We start from the raw sequence: 23,926 nt of genomic DNA on the forward strand, positions 1-23,926 counted from the left end.
TATAGGATGGCTTGGATAGAGATGTTCCTGCCTCTGGTGGGGGGTTGACTAGATGACCTCTGAAGGTGCTGTCCAGTCCTACTTTTCTATGATTCTTATAAGTAGATCTTGTTTCTAATTTATTTTTTTTCTGATCTTTCTACATGCTGTTAAGGCTGCTTACTTTTTACTCATTTAATAATTTGGGTTGGGAATTGCATTCTAAATTTAAAATGGCATGTACAATAAAAAGAATCAATTTAATATGATGTTTTGTCTAACTTCATTTTAATTTAACAACGTTCTCACAAGAATGAACATCAAACACTTACAAACGTAAAAGATTCTTAAAACATTCTTATTTTAGTCATATTGAAGTCTTAGGTCCAGATCTTCTATAGGACTACTCCTAGTTTGCAAAATTAAGCACACAAAGCTGTAAGTCTTTGCAGTATTGAGGTCTGAGCATTTATTCTACATCCAAACCATTAAACATATTTCAGCTGGGAGCTAACTAAATTTTTTCACTATGCTTCTGTTTTTTATGACCATCTTATGTTGCCATTGCACACACAGTCCCTAACTGCAAAGGTTTCCTGGCATTGTCTGTGTCTATCACTAAAATATGACATAAAGAGAAGTAGCTGACCAGAAATCTTACTCTGGAGCTTCAGAAAAGAGTATTGAGACTTTCACACTTATTATTGAAGTTACAGGAAACTCTGGGGGAAAAAAGTCTAAATATAAAAGCTTATTTTATTATTAGAAAAAAAATGATAAAATTACAAAATTAAAATATATTGTAAGGAACATTAAAAAAAAAAATCAACAATCTACAAAAAGAACTCATGCATGAATGAAGCATGCTTCATACTGTTAATAACTTTGAATACTGAACTTGTACATCGAGTTAAATATTGGGAATGAATATTTGAAACAAATCTTTATTTTTGGACTGGGTGGATATTGAAGAAAAACTTCTAAGGCAAATTGAAAATCCTCATCCAGAGTCCAAAAATGTAGGGAGACCCTAAAAATGTAGCAGAAGCATTTCCGCACACTGATTTCAGTAGTCGAGTTTGTGCAGAAATGATTCCACTAGATTCATAGAGTACCTCTGAGACAATGGCAACTCTTTACTTCATCATCTTTTTGACCTCTTCCAGCTCTTCTATGGGTTTCCATTCCTGGTAGAATGTTAAGAGCTATAAGAAATTAAGAGGGAAAAAAAGGGTTAGAGCAAGTTACTAACCCCCCCCCCCCAAACACCCAACAATAAAGAAGCAATTATTTTCTCTACAGATGTGGTCTATTTTTACACTGTGCAGCAGTGTACACAACCTCTGTGTATGAAGAAAGCCTGTTTAGTAAATAAAATTAGTAGGCAGAAGTACTGTCTGACCACATAAGTTACCTTTAGTAAATTATCACAGGAAAAAAAAAGGAATTCTGTGGACACTAACTAGTTCTAAAACTCAATTTTATTAATGTATTGATCCTGGGATCACTACAAATATTTTAAGTACTATGTTTTTCAGTAAAACAGACTTAAGAACAGTGTTATTTATAAGCAGATAGGCATGGCCCAGTATTACTTGTATATTCCAAACTTCAACTGAAATCAGTGGACTATAATAAACAGGAGTTGCATTTGTTAAGCACACTCTAGAATTAGGTTAGAAATGAAGGATCAGACCTATAAAAGAATAGCTGGAGGTGTAGCAGATAAAGGCATGGTCTAGAAGATACTTCCTTTGTATCTTTCATTTTTCCATTAATATTTTGCCAACTATGATACTTTAAATATATATATTTTACACATCGATTTTTTGTTGGCAATTCACCAATATGTATTTGATATCAATTGCTTTGTGGACAATTAAGTTAATTTGATTACCTTCCTAGGCTTGGTAGGATCCACTCTTTCCCAAGGTTCTGGATTATCAGACTTGTTAATACTAAAAAATACAAAATTCATAATAGAATATTACATGCTAGGATTTGATGCTGTACACTCTTAGATGAGTTGTCTTACCAGCTATTTGCATGAATAAAGGCTTGTACATGCAAAGGGTTAAAACTTTGGGTAGGGGTCTGTGCCCTTAACATGTGGCTTCTATACTAAATGTGTTAACGTTGTTTAATATTTAATTATATTATGTTAGCATAAGGGGAGTCAGACTGAAAATCAAAGCCAGGGGATGGTTAATGGCAACAGGAATTGTTAGATCCAAGGCTAATGGTGCCCACATCCTTGAAGTCAATTTTAAAACTCCCATGGACTTCAAGGTTAAGACCCTAACCAGGTAACTAAAGAATTTAAAAATAATGGGTATCAAATACTTCTCTTTAGATACGAGCTATGGAAACACTGCTATTTAACAATCTGGGTATCAAAAACTGCTCTCTAGATAGAAGCGAGGGAAGAACTGCTATTTAACAGTCTGATTTAATATCTACAAACAGGACTTTATTAATAAGGACATTGAAGGAAGAGTGAGGGGGTGAAGAAAGTAAAGGGAATCCCTGAATACTGATGCTTGGAAATACACTATCGGGATTTGTGTAGCTCTGCCTCAGAAGGAAACAAAGCAAAACAACAAAAACACTGTGTTGTGAACAATTACTCCCTTGAAATAAAATATCTCTTTGCAACTTGCCTGGGCTGGCTACCTACATTTAACCCCAAGAGCACTGAAGATCAACTACATTTCAACTGGTGATAAAAACAGCCGATTTTCTGAGCAGCGCATTGGGTCCAAGGAGGGGAATAAGTGAGGGGCACCCATGTCAGCAGATCAACTTGCGAATAAAGAAATGTCCCGGCTGGTTTCGCACCCCCTCGCTCTGCCGGCGCCCCGACCCCGGAGTGTCTTTGTGCCAAAGAAAGCGGGCGGGGAGCGCGCGGCGCGGCGGGAAGCGGTCTCCTTACATGACGTCCGTCTTGCTGACCAGGGCATAGACACAAGCACAGACAGCCCCAACCCCGGCGAAGGTCACAAACCCGATCAGGGGGATGAGCTGGAAGACAAGAAGCGGGTCAGGAACAAGCTGTGCTGGGAGCGGCGCGAGGGAGGGACAAGGCGCGAGGAGGCAGGGGCTACGCTGGCTCCCACCTGCCCCGCGCTGCCTGGACGCGGCTCGGCGGCCAACTTACTTCTTTCTTTTTCCGCAGCAGCTGGAAGAAGCTCGCGCTCATTATCCCGCTGGCGGCCGCGGCACAGCTCTGCCCCAACCGTCAGGGAACTGCCCCGGCTGCCCCTTATATGTCGCAGCGCCGCCCCCGCGGCTGGCAGCGGCCCAGCTCGCGTCTGCCGGGCGCGCACTGTCCCCGCCGCAGCGCCCCGCCCGGCCCGGCCCGGCAGCACCCCCTGGCGGCCCTAGAGCGCGCCGGCGCGGGGGACAGCTTGCCTCCAAGGGCCCCCTACCTCAGCTCCCGCTGCACCGCTGGCTCTTGCCCTGCGACGCTGCTCACCAGGATTATCGGTGTTTTGTTTCCATAAAGCAGAGGAGCTTGGTGTATTGGAGTGTGAGGTGACACCGAATCGTTCTCAACGAGAGATTGTGACATTATGGGACCCGTCCCTGACCGCCAAGTACATATGATACATAGTTGTGTGTGAAACAGATGCTAATTTGAGGCTTATGTGATTGCTGTCCAAGGGGGGAGGGGTCTAAACCAATCACAGTAAGGTCGCATCTTTATCTCTGGGCAGCAATAGAGACAAGATGGATCAGGCAGGATTATGATGGGCCTCACCTCGGGCCTAGGTGGAGTAGCTCTGGTTACCGAGTCTGTTGTGAGGAGAGAAGGAACAGGGAAGGCTGGGGGGGCACCCAGTAAGATGGGAGCTCCCACAGAGGCCTCCAACACTGTCCGTGGCAGGTGGGGGTGGGGCATGGCAAGTGCGACCACCCGCAGATGCCGCCAGCAGTGTCAGCGGCAGCCAGCGGTGATCGCTGATGTCGGCGGTGGGGGTGGCAAGCAGTGACCGCCAGTAGCGCCTTTTTATAGGGGGTGCGCTACCATGCTCAGGGGGTGCACGTGCATCCCCTATGTGTCACCGGTGCAGGGAAGGTTTAAGGAGGAATCTGTGGCAGAGCAGTCCTGTTGTCACAGAAAGACCCGCCCCCCCACCCCTGGGGAAAGAGTTCAAGTTGTGAGTGAATGTAAGCGCTGTGGGTTCTTAAGGGCCAAAGCCAGAAATGAATTTGCAAGAATATAATAAGTAAAATGATACATATTGTTTTCTTTATATTTGCCAAGGAAAATAACTACATTGGACATAACACATATTATAAGCCTGAAGTTGGTTGCTTATTCCCAGTTCCTTATTCCTTATTCCCAGTTCCTTTTTCAAAGCTAATGCACATCCAATAAAAGCTTGTTATTAATGAATAACACATCCTAAAGAGAGAGAATTTCATTAGCTGTGCAGATGTACAAAATTAAGCCCTGTACCATTCCAGATTCTGCCATGGAGGTGTGAACAATAACTGCAGAGAAAAATCTACACTGAATTTTCATGTAGAAGCTGTACACTATTTTCATGCAGTCCTGCAAGATGGAAAATTCTTCAGGAAACTGTAGGACTCTTCTTTTCACTCCGTGTTAACAACTATATGGAGCTCAAGAATCAATGCTGTTCGCCCCCTTGTGAAAAATCCTAAAGGAATGCTGGATTCTTTCTTTAAAATTGAGGCAGAATTAGACTTGACAGCAGAAACCCAGGCTGATGTTTCAGGTCTCATTGAGTAGATGCAATCCTTTGAGTTCATCCTTCTGACTACAGTGTTGTACAAGGTATTGTAGTCCATCAATATCCAAAGCAAGGTTATCCAAGGATCCAAGCTCACCATGGAAGAAGTGGTGCAACATGTCAAGAGCCTCCTGGAAGAAATTTAATGGTTGAATGATTCCTGGCCAAGTCTTCTCATGGAAGGTAAAGTCATTGTTAAGGGGCTATCACCACCAAATTCAAGAGAACGCACAGAAGAATCCGAAGGACGAAGCATTTCCATGATGAACTAGCCAATACAGAAGACACAATCTCTTTCCCTAAAAATAAATTCAGGGTTGAAGTGTTCATCACAGCCATGGATATGCTCCTCTCAGATCTCTGAAGCTTAGCTGAGACCATGGGGAAATTCTTAAGCTTGTTCTCACCCATACTTGACCCACCATCTGTTGCAGAGGATGAAGAAATTGTGAAATTCGTAGAGTCCCTGTCCATCACATACCCATAAGATGCAAACAAGGATGAGTTGCAAGGAGAATGTTGCCTGTTTTACAAAATCGGGAAAGACTCAATTTTGTGCACTAGGGCTATGCGAAGCTTCGGTCCCTGATTTGATTCAGGAGAAATTCAGCCCGATTTGGTGGTTGAATCTCTGAATCCAAATCGAATCAGAGGACCCTTTAATCTCTCTGAATCCAGTTGGAACCCTCCACTTCTGGGTCTGCCGGGGAGCACGCTGGGGGGGCCCCCACGTGCCCACCTGGCTCGGTAACTGGTGCCTCCTGGGTCTGGGGGGGTATCCAGAGTCCCCCTGTGGCTGATTGCCATGTGGGCCCCCCCCACTCCTATGAGATGCTTCATGCTCCCCATCATTGCAGTGTTCACAAGTTGCACTGGTACCTGGAGGTATGTAGAAAAAAGCTTTTGAAGCTGCGTCTATGTCTGAATTGCTGATTCTCCAAACTGGCATCGAATCTTTAGATTTGGATTCAGCTGAATCAAATCAGGGACAGTGATCTGAATCAATGAATTAAATTACTGTCCCTGATTCAGGCTAAATCTGAATCAAATAAGGCTTGCTTTGGACACCCCTGTTGTGCACTTCTGGAGGAGCCATAGGCACTGCACTTGAACTTCTCAACTGCATTTATGGCAAAGGTGTAAAATCTGTGTCTCTCAGATATGCATTTGCTCGAGAATGCTCATTGCTTTGCCAGTCTGTTGCATCCGGGGAATGCGCTTTTAGTAATCTTAAGAGTATTAAGAACTACCTGCAGTCAGGGATTGGGGAGGACAGGCTGAACCATTTGATCATGCTCTCAATGGCGCATGTATTTGTAAAGCAAATAAATTATGATGTAATTGATGACTTGGCATCCATGAAGGCACGAAAGAAATAATTTACTTAAACTTTTCTCTTTTCATTTTGTTCCTAAGTTCCTAACTTTGTAGCATAAGTTTAATAAACATTTCATTTGCAAACTGTTCATGTCATTTTGTTTAAGTAATCTGTCTCCAAGGTAAATTCTCTCTGTCTAGCCCTTCTTGTCATGGGAACAAGTGGGGAAAGCCTGCTTGTTGCCACTTCCCAGGGCAAGGGAAGGAGCAGCCGCACATGAGAATTCTCACATAATGCATGCGCAAAAATTCTTGCACGTGGTCCCCCAGCTTTGTACACACACAGGTCCTTGTAGGGGGCAGTGGTGGTGCCCCCAACATCACACCTGCCCCAGGGCCCATAAACCCTCTAGGCAGCCCTGCTCAGCTCAGGTGCCCCCTCCTATTACCCTTCAGGGACTCTTCCTGCTGGTTGTAGGTAGAGGCAAAGACTGAGTGTTTCTCAGCTGGGCCTGGTGCTGTGGGGAAGTAGCAAGAGGGAAGAAGTGGGGTGCAGTCTTACTTGGCTGCTGGTTTTCCCTAGTCATCCCCTGCAGCCAGGAGGGACTACATGGCCAATCTGAGCTCCCTCCCCACTGGTCCTGGTAGGAGGACCCAGTGCAGAGTGCTACCTGGGCACAGGGGTACGGGCATCTTCACCCCAAAGCAGCAATGCCTGACAAGATCAGGTGTGTGGATCAATCCTTGCTCTGCTTCCCCCGAGGACAGCAAGTAGCACACCAGGGGCCAAAACAGGTTGGGGGGGGGAGGGAAGGGGCAGAGGCCATTTGGAGATCAGTTTTTTTGCATAGTAACCGTTGCAGATGATATGGGTGAACTGCTCAAGGGCTGAAAGTAAATTAGTTCAGATATCAAACACCCCTAGTTTCTCTTTATCAAACTATTTAACCTCCTCAGGTACTGATCAATATACCTATTAATTTCACCTTGTTTTGATGAATGGTTTGAATTTAAAAGCTGTCAACAAGAAAGCAGTCTTTATAGAAGAGGAAGATGTAATGCACCAGGCAAAAGCAAGTCTGTAGCAGCCTACTCTCGTTCCATTTGGAAAATTCACTAAGTTCTAGAGTATTACGCTAAGACGTACTTCTGTATGTTTTCAAGACAAGCCCTGGTCTAAGAAACAGCCTGTGTTATAAAGGACAGTCCTTTAATACTAGAAAAAAACTACTTTGTTTATGAAAGGCTTACACATTTCAGACTAGATTATGGATCAAAGGGACCTGGACAGGGAAGAGTTTGTGGTTGCTATTGTATAAAAGGTATCCAAATATTAAGCAAATATTCCACTTAAGTTTATTTCCTAGCAATAAAAGATGTCAAGGAGGAAACTAGAAACATATAGTGTTTGGTAATAAAGACATGAGTTAACTCAAGATAATTTATATTTTAACATTTTTCTTACATTACAAGTCTTTCAAAAATAAGTGGTAGTATATATAAACAGAATATAAAAATACAATATAAAAAGCAAGGAATACAAAGGACAGGTTTAATGTGAGCATCAGTCCATTGGGAAAATTCAGATTTTAAGTGATGAATTACACATACCTTTGTGGAAAAGGTAAACGGCAAAAGAAAATGAAGTTTGTGTTTATGTTCATTTCCTTAATGTAGGGTAAGTGTGGCCTGAAAAGTTAATTTTTCCCCTAGACAATCTATGGACCACGGGGAAAGGGGTAAAATTGTCACGGAATCACAGTACAAGTAGTCATCTGGATTTGAGATGAGAAGCAATTTTTATTCAGACTGTCTTAAATAAGTTTGCTGATTCCAAGTAAAACAAGTCTTTGCTAATGTTCCTATGCTGTCATTTAAACAGTTTTCCCCATACAGTGTATGTGAAGACCTCAACAGTTCCTTAAACAAAGTCAGGAAAACTACGCTTAAATTTGTAAAGTAAAAAAATAAGCAGTACAGACCTTTTAAACCCTTTCTGCATGCATCACAATGGGAAATTGTAAACCTAAGAAAGTTTTCTTCCTTTGAATTTCATTTTTTAAAAGAATCCATATAAAATCATTCATTTATAAAACATGCATTTCATATTCCAGAAATTCTTGTTATATCCAGTGTTTTTATTTAAGCTGGTAACTCCTGTTTATAAAATTTTCCATAAAAATCTAAATCTTTGAGGGTTAATGATGGTTTTACAATCTTCAGTGATTTTATGAAGTGCTCGTGTTTCACTTCAGTTGCTTCAAGTCCATTCTCTTGTAATGCCAACAAGCCAGCCTTAGAGAGAAAAACAACATGATTTAGATAATATAGAATGTTTTCACCTGTCAGGTGCTCCAAAGTTTGTAAGTAAAAATGGGAACTAAGCCAAGCATTTTACCATAATTTAGGGTCATAATCCAAAAGACAGTCATTTAACAAAATGCATCAGAACATACTACTGCTAGTTAGTCTTTTCTTTTGTAAGCTCAGTGAATGCTTTTTACTTTAATACACCTAACAGCTTACACCAGAAAAGATACCTCTGATCACTTATTTCTTTCTGTATTCTACCTGGTATCCCACTGCTGTTTATAAAAGTACCTCAACTACCGTAATCTCTTTTCTTGCCCCAATTTATAAATATTTATTATAGTAAGCAATGTAGTACACTAAACCCTATTTATCATGATTTCTTTGAAAAGGAAGTGTGGAATTAAGGACAGGTTCTGCAACATTTGAGAGACCAGTTTCTTAAAATGTATGTTAGTTGGAGTAATAAAAACTGTCAAAGTTCAGCTTTAGGTTTGTCTGGCATGATTTCACTTTGTTATTAGCACACATGGCTTGCGCACCCCTCTTCTTAATGCTACTTCAGGGGTGGCCAACCCATAGCATGGGCAGCCTTCATGTGATCTGTGGCAAATGAGGGAGGGGACAGGCAAGCACAGTAGCAGATAAGGTAGGAAGCAGAAGGCAAGATGGAGCACAGGGCAGGAAACAGAAAGCAGAGCAGGAGATTGGGCAGAGAGCACAGAGTAGGGGACAGAAAGGAAAACAGCAAATCTGTCAGAAGAAAGGATTAGAATGGCACATGGGGAAGGTGTAGGGCTAATTTCTGGCTTGCCTGTCAGAAAAGTTGCCCCCACAACGTGCTACTCTCTGCTTCAACAAAACGGAAAGAGCAGAGCCTAGCAGAACCTGGGAAATGGAATACAGAGAAGAAATGCCACTTTTCAGAAGTATGCAATCTTCAACAGGCAGTCCCTGCTTCTGTGTGGGGTAGCTGTAGCAAAGGACAACAAGCTGCCCTTTACTTCCTTTGGCCAGTGGATCTATGCCTGGGATGTTGATAATAAAGCATCAGTCATTTGCACTCTGTGCTTGCTCTTTCAGGAAGCGTCTTCATGCCCTGATTATCTAATAGCAGCATAACTCCTGTAGGAGTTGTTTGGTCCAATCCTTCCATGGGATTGAGCATTGCCCTCCTCCCCAGTAATTTAATGGTGTGAAGTTGCATCTCCCTTTCTCCTACCACCTTATATAATCGTTTCAAACTCCCTCATCAGGATACTACCACAAAAGATTCAGTCTGGTCCACAAAAATTATAGTTTTTCATTTACTTGATTTCTGAAGTTGAACCAACTTAATCTATTTTAATAGATGTCAGAGTTGACATAAAATGATTCTCAAAGAACTTGTAAAAATAACTGCTTTAGCTTCACCACTTCCACATAGTGAATGGCAGGAATATAGCTTCATTTCCCCCCTGCTTGCTGCTGTACAAGATCAGTTCTAATTCACATAAATAATTTATTTGCAGGTCCCCCAATTTTTATTATTTGGCTTATCTCTGTCACTAAAAATTTCCAAAAATTGCTATGTAACAGCACAGCATTTTCTATGATTGGACACTCTATCTTTACGTAAGTGTTCACTTAATATTTACTTCACTGATCAATCGCAAACACCTTACCTCCTTGCAGAGATTTCCAATATCAGCTCCAGAGAAAAGTTTAGTCTGGACTGCCAAGTCTTCTAATGACACATCTGAAGCCAGTGGAGTTTTTTCAGTGCAGATTTTGAAAACAGAAAGCCTTCCCTATGAGGCAATGTATGTTACACAAGGAGAAAAAAACCCAGTTATTCAGGCACCTATTTATTTGTTTCATTAATAGCACTTGTTATAGGCTATTTTCTGCCACCTAACTCATGCCAGTTAGCCTTATTCTGCAAGTTGTCCTGTTCATTTCAATCAAACTATTCAGGGAATATTGAGTAAACCTGACAGAATTTGACTATTGATCTTCTGAGCTCAAGTACACTAAAATACAGTAAAAGGGAATAAAGTACACATCTTGTTTCTGAAAAACCATGTCAAGAAACATCTTTGTAGTAAATTCCCATTACTCCTCTGGAGCTTGGTTATGTGTGGCCAAATGGCTGAGGGCAAGCAAAACTCGGGGCATCCAAACCCCAAGCCTCCAGGCTTGGGCTTGCATGTAGAATGCCCGTGCCAAAGGATTTGGAAACATTTGAAATAACATATAGAAATAAGCCCCAAATGGGGGTGGAACATGTTTGCCACAGTAGGGCCACTTATGGTTCTAGACTGACTCACAGATTTGGAACTTGATTTGGCAAATTTGGCTTGGAACACGTAAAATTTAACATAAAAAATAGAAGTTCCCATTAGCATGTTTGCTCCATGTGTTTTAGTCATGCTTAGTGTTGGCTGTATTTAATCAATTTCATAGTTGGTTTCCATGGCTGAACACACGCTGCTTTTATCAGTAATTTAATGACAGACAATGTATTTAGTGAAATTTTGTTGTATGTGATTATCAGAAAGGGCTCCCCCCACCACGCCAACTGGGGAGAAAACACCTCATCTTGTTTTCAAGTAAATAAAGTACATTTTGTATTTGGGCTGCTGTGATCCTACTGGTCTGGAGGATAGTAGGTGCTGCAGTTTTCAACAAGAGACTCTCTCTCCACTAACATTTACAATTCACACAGCCCTTCTTAATAATAATAATAATAATAATAATAATAATAATAATAATCACTAGGCTGCCATTTGTTGTTTTCCTTCGTACCTTGAATTCTCATTCTCAAATGGGTACAATAATTTCAACAGGATGCAAAAACAAAAGAAAACCTAAACATTGTACTATACATGCTATTGAGGAGCAGGAAAGAACAGCTGATAGAATGGGTTGTGATGCTTATGGTAAAGGATCCGTAACGTTAAATCCCTTTTGTAGTTTTTTGTCATTTATTAAGCCAAAAGCCTTTTTGGCTGAAATTTTCCATCTTTGTTTTCTGTCACAGATGGGTTACTTTTTAGAGTGTTCAGTAGAGATAACTCAACCATTTCTGAGAAAAGAGATAGTGAATTTGACCTGGGCGCAGGCAACCTTAATTCTGGCACTTCCCATCTTGCACATTTGGATTGTACAGGAATATTATATGTAACATATATAAAGAAGTATTGCCTACAAAAGCGTGTTAAAATATGTTACACATAATCAGACGTGCTTTTATATGCATTTATAATTCCAATGTTATAGTCAAATATACATTATTTAACTTCTAGCACATCAAATATTAATTTCTAGTTGAAAAAAATCTTGCAGTTGTTAAGACATATTATAGTACTATAATTTTTCCTGTTTGGATACAGCATGCTGACAACTCTGCACCTCTATATTTATTTTTTGTGGAGGTTTATAAACACACATTTTACCTTCTGATCTGGTGGTGGAATATAGATCATTTTGTCTAACCTTCCAGGGCGCAACAAGGCATCATCCAACATGTCTGGTCTATTCGTTGCAGCAACTACCATAACATCTTTGTTCAAAACTTCTTGAAACTCTAGCTGAATAAGATCAAGAGTGCAAATGTGCTGAATGTGTACTGGGGGGGTTTCTGCTTTATGCTAGGAAGACAAACAATTTACAAGGGAATAAAAAGTAATAAGGAATAAATCACAGGCTACTGAATGGGGTGGGCCACCTGGGCCATGGCCCGACCAACTTTTAGCATGCTAATTTATAAAACCCACAAACGCACAATTGTCATTCCAGTTAAAACTGTATTGTTTTTTTTTTTAACTGCATAGCTAGCTAAATTTATGTGCTAAAAGTTGGTAGAGCCATGGCCTGGCCCAACCCTGTTCTGCAGCCTATGGAATAAATACATATACCTATATCCGTGTTTACTGTAACCACTTAACTTTTCTTTACTTGTGCAGACTAATAAGGAAATAAATACAAGGAAGAAAAATAATCAATATCCATTCTGCTAACAGATGAAACTTTGGACAGAGCCAACAAAAGCATACATCAGTCAGTGTGTGAAATAAGACTCCTGTTTCATACATTTTTAAGGGTTTATATAACCTTGGAATTTTCAAAATGGCAACAAGTTTTAAAAAGAAAGCATAATATGATTAAGGACAATAAGAAGTCCTTTTTTAAATACATAGGGGGTAAAAAGAAGGTCCTGGGTAATGTGGGGCCCTTGCAGGACGCGATGGGAAACTTGGTCATCACACCAGACGGCAAAGCTAACATGTTTAACGATTTCTTTGCCTCCGTCTTCTTAAGTAGGGACCAGAACAGCCATCTCCCTGCTGGGCCACCCTCGGGCCCCGGGGGAAGCACACCTGGGCCACGGGTTAGCGAGGATTCAGTTAGGGAGCTTCTGGAGGGGTTGGATGTATTTCAAGTCAGCCAGTCTGGATGATCTCCACCCTAGAGTTCTAAAGGAACTAGCCGAGGTCATTGCAAGTCCCCTGGCACGGCTTTACGAGCGCTCATGGTGCTCTGGTGAGGTACTGGAAGACTGGAAGAGGGCCAACGTGGTCCCCATCTTCAAAAAAGGCAGGAAGGAGGACCAGGAAACTATTTCATAGATTTCATAGATTTTCATAGACATTAGTGCTGGAAGGGACCTCGGGAGATCATCAAGTCCAGCCCCCTGACCAAAGGGCAGGAAGTCAGCTGGGGTCATAGGATCCCAGCAAGATAAACATCCAATTTGCTCTTGAAGGTGTTCAATGTAGGTGCTTGAACCACCTCCGCTGGCAGACTGTTCCAGACCTTGGGGGCTCGGACAGTAAAGAAATTCTTCCTTATGTCCAGCCTGAAATGGTCTTGCAGGAGTTTGTGACCGTTCGACCTCGTCATCCCTCGGGGTGCTCTGGTGAACAGACGTTCCCCCAGACCCTGGTGGTCACCCCTGATAAACTTATAGGTGGCCACCAGATCACCCCTGAGCCTGCGCTTTTCCAGGCTAAAGAGTCCCATGGCTCTCAGCCTGTCATCGTAAGATCTGTTTTCCTGACCTCTGATCATGCGCGTGGCTCTCCTCTGGACTCTCTCAAGCTTCTCCACATCCTTTTTGAATTGTGGAGCCCAAAACTGGACGCAGTACTCCAGCTGCGGCCTCACCAAGGCCGAGTACAAGGGGAGAACGACGTCCCGGGATTTGCTCGAGAAGCATCTATGGATGCACGCCAGCATTTTGGTCGCTTTACTAGCCGCAGCATCGCATTGGAGGCTCATGTTCATCTTGTGGTCAATGATGACCCCCAAGTCTTTTTCTTCGGTAGTGCTAACCAATGTAGCACTGCCGAGCCTATACGGGTGCTGCAGGTTTTTCCTCCCAAGGTGGAGAACCTTGCATTTTTCGGTGTTAAACACCATGAGGTTCTCGTCTGCCCACTTGCTGAGCTTGTCCAGGTCAGCCTGGATCACCTGCCTATCTTCTGGCGTGGATGCTTTGCCCCAAAGTTTGGTGTCATCGGCGAACTTGGCCAGTCCACTCCTGACTCCAATGTCCACATCGTTAATGAAGATGTTGAACAGTATGGGTCCCAGGACAGAGCCTTGAGGGACCCCACTGGTCACAGGGCACCACGATGAGTGACTGCCATCAATCACAACCCTCTGGGTCCGACCACGAAGCCAATTTCCCAGCCAGCGGATCGTGGTGGAGCCAAGGCCACAACTGGGCAGTTTGGCCAAGAGGTGATCATGGGATACCAGATCAAAAGCTTTTTTGAAGTCAAGATATATGACATCAATCTCTTCTCCCTTGTCCAGGTGATAGGTCACCTGGTCATAGAAGGAAATAAGATTGGTCAAACAAGACCTACCCGCAACAAACCCGTGCTGGCTGTCCCTTAGAATGTTAGCCAGCAAGTCTTACCTCGATCCTAGGCAAGCTGTTCGAGAAAATTATGTTGGCACACATCCAGGAGGGGCCAGCAGGGGACTGCATGCTTAGGGGCAACCAACATGGGTTCATCAATGGCAGGTCCTGTCAGACCAAACTCGTGGCCTTCTATGATCAGATCACCAGATCATTAGATGCAGGGGTAGCAGTGGATATAGTCTTCCTGGACTTCCGGAAGGCTTTCGACACTGTCTCTCACCCTGTTCTTATTAAGAAACTGGGGGGCTGTGGTGCAGACACCCACACAGTCAAATGGGTCACCAACTGGCTGGAGGGCTGCACCCAGAGGGTGGTAGTGGATGGGTCCTTCTCAGCCTGGAGGGATATGGGCAGTGGGGTTCCGCAGGGCTCGGTCCTCGGGCCCGCACTGTTCAACATCTTCATCAGCTATCTGGACGAGGGGGTAAAAAGCACCCTGTTCAAATCTGCTGATGACACTAAGATGTGGGGGGACGTGGGCACACTGGAAGGATGCAACAGGCTACAATCAGACCTAGACAGGTTACAAGGGTGGGCGGACGAGAATAGGATGGGCTTCAACACAGACAAGTGCAAGGTGATGCACCTCGGGAGGAACAACCAGCACCATACTTACAGGTTAGGGAACTCTCCTCTTGTCAGCACGGAGGCGGAAAAGGATCTGGGTGTCATCATTGACTCCAAGATGAACATGGGCCGGCAGTGTGGAGAGGCAGTCAGGAAGGCCAACCGCATCTTGTCATGCATCCACAGATGCATCTCGAGCAGGTCCAGAGAGGTGATCCTCCCCCTCTATGCGGCACTGGTCAGGCCGCAGCTGGAGTACTGCGTCCAGTTCTGGGCACCGCACTTCAAGAGGGATGTGGACAGCATGGAGAGGGTCCAGAGGAGGGCCACTCGTATGATCAGGGGACAACAGGGCAGGCCCCATGAGGAGAGGCTACGGGACTTGAACCTGTTCAGCCTCCAAAAGAGAAGGCTGAGGGGGAATCTTGTGGCCTGTTATAAACTAGTCAGGGGAGATCAGCAGGCACTGGGGGAGTCCCTGTTCCCCCGAGCACTGTCAGGAGTCACCAGGAAGAACGGTCACAAGCTGGCAGAGGGTAGGTTTAGGTTAGATATCAGGAGGTGCTACTTCATGGTCAGGGCGGCTAGGGTCTGGAACCAACTTAGAAGAGAAGTGGTGCAGGCTCCTACCCTGGGGGGTTTTAAGAGGAGGTCAGATGCACATCTTGCTGGGGTCGTTTGACCCCAGTATTCTTTCCTGCCATGGCAGGGGGGTCGGACTGGATGATCTGCTCAGGTCCCTTCCGACCCTAGAAACTATGAAACTATGATTAATCTACAGTGACATAAATCTGACACCAGATAATAAGAGAGAGATGGTTACTAGTCATTTACAGAATTCCTGAACTGTAACCAGGAATTTAGTTTTAAATAGAATTAAGATCAAATGCAGTGTATAGAAATCATTTGGGTTAGAGGGCTTCAGGATAAAACAACTGTAAACTAAGTAACAAAAGCCAAAATGCTCAAAATGTACATTTTAGACAGGATTCATACTGAACAAAAGTAGCAAACATGAGATCAGCAAATGAAACAGAAGAAAGCTAAACAGGTAACAAGAGGTTATTAAATATTAACTTGCTAAAAAAAGAACTGTCACAGTATTCGGACATATGAACGGTCAAAGGAATTAAAAACAAGCCAGTCAGACAGAAATAAAGGGATCAATGATGATGAAGTAAGAGCAAGGGTAAAATAATGGCGGTGACAGACCTGAACTCTTCACTCTGTCAGGAATAGGACTGAGTGCATTACTCCTCCTTACTGAAACCCATTTTAATGGCATAGTGCAAGTATGTACCATACAGAAATAGCATCCTCTCTCTCTTTTAAAGTGGCTTTAAGTCCGTCTGAAATTTTTTTAAGTGGCACATCACCACATGATTACAGAAAAAGTAACTTTAATAAGGAAGATGACAAGGGCAGCTTATCAAAAGCTGTCTGAAAAATGCACTTGCAGCTTTCTAAAGAAATGAATACTGCTAATAACTATTGATTGTGATTTTAAAACTGCATTGGATAATTCTGTGATCAAGTAGCATAAACAAGGGAAATAAACTAGACTGGAAAACACTAAGCAGCGTAAAAGGCATGTTTAACTTTAAAAAAAAAAAAAAAAAAAATTCAGTAGCCTGAGGAAGAAATAGCCTTTATGACAGCTAATAAATATTTATAATTAGCAATAGTAAGAGGTTATAATTTTGTCTCTAATATTTTGTTCAATCAAAATGAGTTTACATTAAAAAAGTCACTTAATTAGTAATGGATTAATGTTTTAGCAAAGGTAGACCATATATAAGGCTGAAGATAACTACAACATTAAAAACCAATAAGTATCCTTCCTTGCATTACAGAGAACGTACATACCTCTTGCTCTTTTTCATTTTGCTCTTGACATTCACCCTCGAGCTGTTTATAACTTCCTCTTCTCTCTGTGACTTTCAAGCCAACACCATCTAATTCATTGAGAAGGACAGAAAGAACCCTCTCTGGGACACCATGTCCAGATTTGCAGAGTGACCGAGATCCTAAGATAGAATCAATCTCATCCAGGAATACTACTGCTGGAGCATTTGCTCTTGCTTGGCGAAAAACCTTTTATTGGGTTCATAAAATAAAATTAATGTATGTACTGTATACAGTTCTATCACGTCAACTAAAAATTCTTTTGACATCTCGTCTATATTTTTACATAACCAATTCACTTTATTGAGCACTCAAGGTATTGTAAAGGTCTCTTTGGAGACCACTCTTGTTTACAATTACTAAAGACAAAATCTCATTCCTTATTGAATTCTAACCTTAACTAGAGTTAGGAGAATGAGTATGTTAATTGTTAATTTGGGGCCAGATCCTCTGCTGGGGTAAACAGAAGCAGCTTCCTCAAAGTCAAGGGAGGTAGGTCAATCCAGCCCTTAAATGTCTTTAAAATGAAAAGTCAGGCATAATTAATGCTTTATAAAAAATTGTAGCTAAGCAACTATGTATCATGTGCAAGTCAGAACCTACCTGGGCCAAAATCTTTTCTGAGTCTCCAACATAAGGGGAAAAAAGGTCAGCAGCACTCACAGAAAGAAAGGAACAATGGCAGCTTGTGGCCGCAGCCTTTACCAGTGTGGTTTTGCCACATCCTGATGGCCCATAAAGGAGGATACCCTTTGGATGAGACAGTCCCATCCTAACAAAAGCCTGAGGGAACTTCATAGGCCACTCTATACTCTGCAAATATATAAAAAAAGATGAAACATTTTAAGTTTTATATGTAGTGATGCAACACAAACAACATTTTGCCCATAACATTATTTTCTCTCTTTGCAGCATTACTGCAGCAAAAGTCTCCAGTCAAATTCAAAGGCCCACTTGAGCACAACAGTCTACCAGGTAAGTGCAGTTGTAAAATATTGGTTGCTACAGGCAACATGAGCGAGTGAGTGGCTAGCATCACACCAGGCCACTTTGAGTCTCCAGATGAAGGACTAGAAACATTATTAATTTACAAATGGGTCTGAACAAGTCCAGAGCACCTCAACCCCACAACTCTGGAGCCATAGCAAGACACTGACAAATTTGACCTTTGTGTTACAAAAGAGATGGCGTAACAGGCAGTATGTTCTGAGGACATGTTGGCTCTGGAACTGTCTCTGTCTCTCCCCCTCCCACATGGTGCAGACTTACAGATGTTGTAAAAGGAATCTTTAGCAGAAGGCTGAAGATTTTTCACTAGAATGGAAGAATATAGGCTACAGCAGATTTTGATATTTACTAGCTAAAATACTAATTCTAGGTTATACTTTTGGGTGATGTTCTGAAATTGTAAATTTAACTGGGGGGAGTCTAGAGCTTGTGCACAGGCATTTTTTGTTTTATTTTAAGAAAAGTGTAGCAGTAATTAGCAATCAGTGCCATTTAAAATATTTTTTTTTTTTCATGGAAATGGTATTAGTCTATCTTTCAATACCTCTATTTATATAACAGGTCAGAAGACATGGATGCATAAAATGATCTTTTTTTCTTGTTTAAATGTGCTCTACATTTTACCTGTTTTAACTTCAATTTCACATCCTCAAGACCGCCAATTTGTTCCCAGGTAACAGGTCTGAAGTCTGTTAGTCCAATACCACTTCGAAAGGAGGATGGTCGAATCTTTCGGAAAGCTTCACAGAAATCTGCTGTATTAATCAAAATCTGATCCAAATCCTGAAGAAATGCACGCAGAAGAAATAAAAAAAAGTGAAGCACTATTTGTGCCTTTATACCAGTAATAACTTAAAGCTCAAAACATGTAATAGGTGAAACAAAACTCTTGCCTTGTGGTGCATGTTTGTATTTACGTATGGTATATTGTACACTCATAAGTAGCTCACATTTGCTGCGATGGGATAGGCTTTTTTTTATAGCACAGGGCTGGACTGTTTTAAGGAAATTAATATTTGAGAAGGATGTGCTTTGATTTTCTCTTCGATATAGTTCTGCTATATAGTACCCAAGTAAGGCAAAACTACTGATAGTTTTAGTCTACAAAAATACCTAGATTCTCCAGGATACAAGTAAAATCTCTCTACTTATGTATTTACTGAATTTACTTTAGCTATGTACCAAACATAGCTGACTGCAAGGCTCACCTCAAACATCCTATAGTTTAGCCACAATCCAAAAAACCTAAAACAGACACATACCTATTTAGTTCTCATCTGCAATTTACGTAACATTTAATCACAGCCCAGGTACCGTTCATAGCTCTGCTTAGCCTCGTCCAAAATAAGTGAACTTTGTCATCCTGATTCATCAGCAGTAGTTCCTCAGACAACACTGGAAGCTTCAGGGGAGACCAGTCTCAGACAGCTTATAGTGATATAATCTAAAAATACCTGAGTTCTATCTATACTACTAATCAGTGATGACTTAAATTTATGAAGGTAGTTAGCAGAAATGCATCACAAAGAAAAGCAGTGTTGTATACGTCAGTCATAAATGCTAAAAACCCCCCTAAAATCTAGGAGCTGTTGGATCCTTTTTTTATCCGGGTGTGCTGTTCATTTCCCTGTTTGCTGAAGACTGCAGAAACTACTAGCAAGTTGTACTTTGCAGAGGCAGTTCTGGTTTATTTTTTGTCCATCTTTTAGCAGAATGATTGCTGCTCATGTGGCCACATTTATTTTTACTGTTTATTTCATTTTATACAACATTCCTGCTTCTCACAATGCAGGGAAGGCAGCACTTCCTGTTGTGTTACAGTGTTCTGGATGCACGTCTCAGGGAAGCATATCTTGACTTCTCTTCTGTCACTACGTTCCAACTTCATGGACAAGGAGGCAATGCAAACCTGCCTTCTCCTAGCAGTCAGGACAGATAAGAAAGTTTATGCTTCCCTGAGACCCAACTCTAAAACATCCCAGAAATCATATTACTGAACCATGGGCAATTGTAGCTATGTGGTTCTCGCCTGTACATGCATATTACATCCAGCCACACAAAATAAACCATGGCACACAGCTACACAGTCTTATTAAAAGCAAAATATTATATAACTTGTTTGTAGCATATAAAAGAGAACTTTGGTGGAAAAGATTACTAGCATTTATTTTTTGTCAACCAAAAAAACTTAATCTCTGCTTTGCAGTGTTAATTAAATTATGGAGAGAATAAACACATTTCACAACACCTTTTCACTCAGGAAGGACATACCAGTCTCTTACTGAAAGACTGTGGCAAAGCTGTATATTCACATCTGTAAAATATTTTCCAGTTTATTTTGAATAGAGGTGCATCAATACATTGGTCTGATATCGGATGGTCTGCGAGTGATGCTCTTACGGTGGCTTCTGCCACTGTTCATCTGGGAGGATGACCGGGGGTAGGGGAGGGAGAAGGGACGATGATGGATGGAAGTGTGCCCCTGGATCTGTGCAGGGCAGGCTGGGAAAGCTGGGGCTGGGGGCCACGCTCCCAGGGCAGTGCAGCCCTTGGCCCCAGCCTGCAACTGCAGCCTACCCTGTGCAGATCCTGGGGCACATGCCCCCCCTCCCCCCACAGATGAGCAGTGGGAACTGCCAGATGAGCAGAGGAGCCACTCCAGGACCAGCCGCTGCCCCTCTCCCCATGCCCCCCGAGACAAGCCATAGATCCATCCCATGCCTACCCTGGCTGGGCAAAGCCAACCCCAGCCCCACTCCTCCCTCAACGTGGGGGGCATTTATCTGCCCCCCCCCAACAGACTTACCAGTTGCATGCAGCTATACTGGAAGTCGAATTGGTATTGGCTGATATGCCTCCTTAAAAAAATAAGCCATCAGTATTGGCCCCCAAAATCTGTATCAGTGCACCCCTAATTTTGAATATTCCCATCCTGGAATTATTAATTTTCCTGAGTATTTAGACTACAGGGCATTAGTGGGGGGAAAGTCCCAAATGTGAGTTTTTTCTGATTCAGAAACTGTCTTGAGTCCATACCATATGAGAGCAGCGGAACACAGCCCGCATGGCAGCCTCTTGGCAGAGTGCTGTAAGGTCCGCTCCAACATATCCCGTCGTTATTTCTGCCAGGTTAAGCAAATCAACATCAGTAGAGACAGGCATGTTAGAAGTAATCAACTGTAGAATAGACTTTCTTTGCTTAAGTGTTGGCGTCCCAATGATAACCTAAAACAAATACAGTAAACAAATATTCCCAGGAGTTCCTATATTTTTCTTTCTCTATCTTTAGACAAGTCACCACCCTGTGTCTCACACGCCGGCAGTGTATATTGAGGGGAATATTTCCTGTTTCACAGGGACTAATTAATAGGTTATCTAGTACTTTGAATATCAAAAGCACTATACACGTAAAGACATTCATGGACCCAGAGAGACAGACTTCCATCTTCAGCTCCTACTTATGGGGACTTTTTACCATCTCGTACCATCTATACTTTTCCCAGAGCCTGATGCAGGGACTTTGATCCCGAAAGCTTGCAGAAAAGGACAATTTTATAGCCATTTTCCAGGTGGTCTAATAAAAGGTATCATTTTGGAACCAAGAGTTCTAGTTTTTGTATGTCTATACGAGTGATAAATTTAAATATAGTCAATTTATAATTATTTTTCAGGTGAGTACTATTTCAGTTAATAGCTCATTTATAAAACAATTCTGCAGCCACTACCATCCACCATCTAAAAAGCCACACTTTGAAGGTCATCTAAAAATTAAAATAAGTAGCAAAATAATAATTTCTACACAACCGAAAAACACAAGCTGGTGATTATACACTTTTCTGTAAAAAAAAACAACAACACACAATGCAGGATTCAAGTCAGAGAAAAGAAAAAGAAAGAAAAAGGAAAAATGAATACTTCATCTCCTATGAAACTGAGCTAACTACATTTTTAATATGTAGAATAAACTAAAATTGCAATACTCAGCCTCTGGCCCGTGAGGCTGTGTCATTCAGCCCACAGGGCTCCCCATGGGTTCAGGAATTTGGTGGCATAAGAGCAGTGGCAGCATTAGTCACCACAATTTCCAGAGCTGAACAACACAGACCTGCGTGATGGATCATGAGGGTGTGCAGGGTCGCACTGCCTGCAAGATTTAGTCTACAGACTGGGACTGCACCACTCACTAAAGGTTAAGTGTCACTGAACTAAAAGTAGATGCTCCCCAGAAACAATCTGTAGCATCAAGAGCTTTGTAGGTACAGAAAACAGAGACAAGTACATAAATTATAGGAAGTGTGTTAAAGTAAGACCAATCAGAATCTGCTTAAGTTTTAGGGTCCACCACCTTGCAGTACACCTATGTACTAAGCCCTTCACAGGATTAAAGAGCTGTTGAGTTCATGGAAAGACAATAAAAGAACAAAACTGTATCACAACATGCAATTAGGGAGTTGAAGGATATGCACTAATTTTCAGTCACAGATAGATAACTGTGAGAGTTCTTAAATTCCTAGTAAAGATAACATGCCATATTTTGTAAAAATAATGAGGTTGTAACATAAACTTGTATTGCAGCCCTCTGCTGTAACCCCTCTCCCCCCCCAAAAAAAATTCTTAAAACTAAACATAGGAAAGGAAACTGGTCCAAATCTTTATCAAAAGCAGAAAAAGGCCTCTTCTCCTCCCATCTTTGGCAGGATACCTTTCAATGAGTCAGGACTTTCCCTTTCCAAAGGAGTAGCTGTTGTCTACCATACCCAAATCATAGTCTGTGGGGAGAACAGATCACCGAGTCCAGTCTCCCAGCAGAGCTCCACAGCACACTATGACTAGAGACAGAGATAACACGGCACATCGTGCAAGTGCCCAGAAGTGAAGAAAACGTGTTTTACTTGCCTCTCGGTCAAATCTGCCAGGTCTCCTCAGTGCTGGATCTAAAGCATCAGGCCTATTTGTTGCTGCCATAATTACCATCTTATTTTCCCCACCTATGCCATCCATAAGTGTTAGCAACTGAGCGACAACACGATTTTCAGGAGCGTTGTTTGCACCTCCTCGTCTTGGGCACAAAGAGTCAATCTCGTCGATGAAGAGAATGGTCGGCCCTTCACATGACATCTGTCTGGTTTGTTCAAAAACTGCTCGCAAATTCTCTTCGCTTTCTCCAGGCCTGGAGCCGCATACAGCTGGGCCACTGATGCAAAGCAGACAAGCGCCCGCTTCCCTGGCAAGGGCCTTCACCAGAAGAGTCTTGCCCACCCCGGGCGGGCCCACCAGCAGCACACCAGGGGGGGCTGAAAAGCCCAGCTTCTGGAAGGTCTGGGGGAAACGCAAAGGCCAATCCACGATTTCTTTCAGTGACCTGGTCACGTCGTCCAGCCCGGCCACGCAAACCTTTTGGGTGGCCTGCGAGGAAGGCCGATACCGCTCTAGGGTGACTACTTCTTTCACGTGGACACTCGTCTTGGCAGTGACGAGGCCGGCTTCCTCTGCCGGGGGATCTAGAGAGAGGACCTCCACGCAAACCACCGGGCAGACGGGGCTCAGGGCAGCCTCCACCACGTACCCCACAGCTACATACACGTTCCTCAGCAGCTCCCGGGCCACCTCCTGCAGCACCGCGGCCGGCGCGGCCCTCTTCAGCGCCAGGCTCTTCAGCACCACTTTCACTGAGGCTCTTCGCAGGCGCTGCCCCGCCAGGAGCCGCAGGCAGCTGAGCCGCAGCGCCGCGGGCCCACCCCGCGACCAGCCGGCGGCGAAGCCCGGGGTGGCGCACTTGGGATCCAGCTGCAGGAAGCCGTCGGCCAGGTCGGCGCGGGGCCAGGCCGTGCACAGGCAGCAGCCTCCGGGGGCAGCAACGCTCAGCGGGGCGCTGATCTTGGCGCCCAGAGCGGACAGCGCGGCCGGGCCCAGCCTGCATCTCTGCGTCCCCTGGTCCCCGGGGTCTGGCGGGAGCAGCTTCAACACAGCCGGCTCCATGGGACTGCAGGCTCTCCCTGCTGAAGGCCTGCGAGGGAGGAAGGGGTCTGTTCCACGGGCAGGGAAGCCGAGCCCCGAAGGGCGGGGGAAAACAGAGCCACAGCCCGGCGGCCCGCCACCAAAAAATCACGCCGGAAGTCACAGCCAGCGTGTTAGAAAGGGTCCCCCTTGCAGCTACTACGCAGGC

General features: G+C 43.2%; 2 protein-coding genes across 3 annotated transcripts; both read right to left on the reverse strand.

The window, feature by feature from the left end:
- Positions 1-250: 250 nt before the first annotated feature.
- Positions 251-3,321, reverse strand: COXFA4L3 (cytochrome c oxidase associated subunit FA4L3). Its single transcript, XM_090029599.1, has 4 exons — positions 3,137-3,321; positions 2,912-3,000; positions 1,877-1,937; positions 251-1,184 (listed from the first exon to the last, which is right to left on the reverse strand). Exons 1-4 carry the CDS (start codon positions 3,176-3,178, stop codon positions 1,116-1,118), a joined length of 261 nt encoding a protein of 86 aa, XP_089885725.1. The 5' UTR covers positions 3,179-3,321; the 3' UTR covers positions 251-1,115.
- Positions 3,322-7,836: 4,515 nt separating this feature from the next.
- On the reverse strand, positions 7,837-23,881 carry AFG2B (AAA ATPase AFG2B). Of its 2 annotated transcripts, none has more exons than XM_090028241.1 (8): positions 22,657-23,881; positions 20,797-20,985; positions 18,385-18,543; positions 17,356-17,565; positions 16,714-16,941; positions 11,804-11,938; positions 10,031-10,156; positions 7,837-8,351 (listed from the first exon to the last, which is right to left on the reverse strand). In XM_090028241.1, the coding sequence occupies exons 1-8, from the start codon at positions 23,737-23,739 to the stop codon at positions 8,199-8,201; spliced, it is 2,283 nt and encodes a 760-aa protein (XP_089884367.1). In that variant the 5' UTR covers positions 23,740-23,881; the 3' UTR covers positions 7,837-8,198. The 2 variants fall into 2 exon arrangements, with proteins under 2 accessions (XP_089884367.1, XP_089884366.1); XM_090028240.1 differs by having other exon boundaries at positions 11,804-11,998.
- Between the last annotated feature and the right edge of the window lie 45 nt (positions 23,882-23,926).

This window comes from Crocodylus siamensis, chromosome 15 (genome assembly GCF_052110815.1).
Source record: "Crocodylus siamensis isolate JL-2025a chromosome 15, ASM5211081v1, whole genome shotgun sequence".
In the NCBI taxonomy this organism is placed as follows: domain Eukaryota; kingdom Metazoa; phylum Chordata; order Crocodylia; family Crocodylidae; genus Crocodylus; species Crocodylus siamensis.

Excerpts from the sequence above, each read along its gene's own strand:
- AFG2B (XM_090028240.1), bottom strand. The coding sequence starts at position 23,739 with ATGGAGCCGGCTGTGTTGAAGCTGCTCCCGCCAGACCCCGGGGACCAG. Across the intron at positions 17,566-18,384 it reads TGAAATTGAAGTTAAAACAG|AGTATAGAGTGGCCTATGAA; the intron begins GTAAAATGTAGA and ends ATATATTTGCAG. Across the intron at positions 16,942-17,355 it reads CAGAAAAGATTTTGGCCCAG|GTTTTTCGCCAAGCAAGAGC; the intron begins GTAGGTTCTGAC and ends ACCCAATAAAAG.
- COXFA4L3 (XM_090029599.1), bottom strand. The coding sequence starts at position 3,178 with ATGAGCGCGAGCTTCTTCCAGCTGCTGCGGAAAAAGAAAGAA. Across the intron at positions 3,001-3,136 it reads TGCTGCGGAAAAAGAAAGAA|CTCATCCCCCTGATCGGGTT; the intron begins GTAAGTTGGCCG and ends CTTGTCTTCCAG. Across the intron at positions 1,185-1,876 it reads ATCCTACCAAGCCTAGGAAG|CTCTTAACATTCTACCAGGA; the intron begins GTAATCAAATTA and ends AATTTCTTATAG.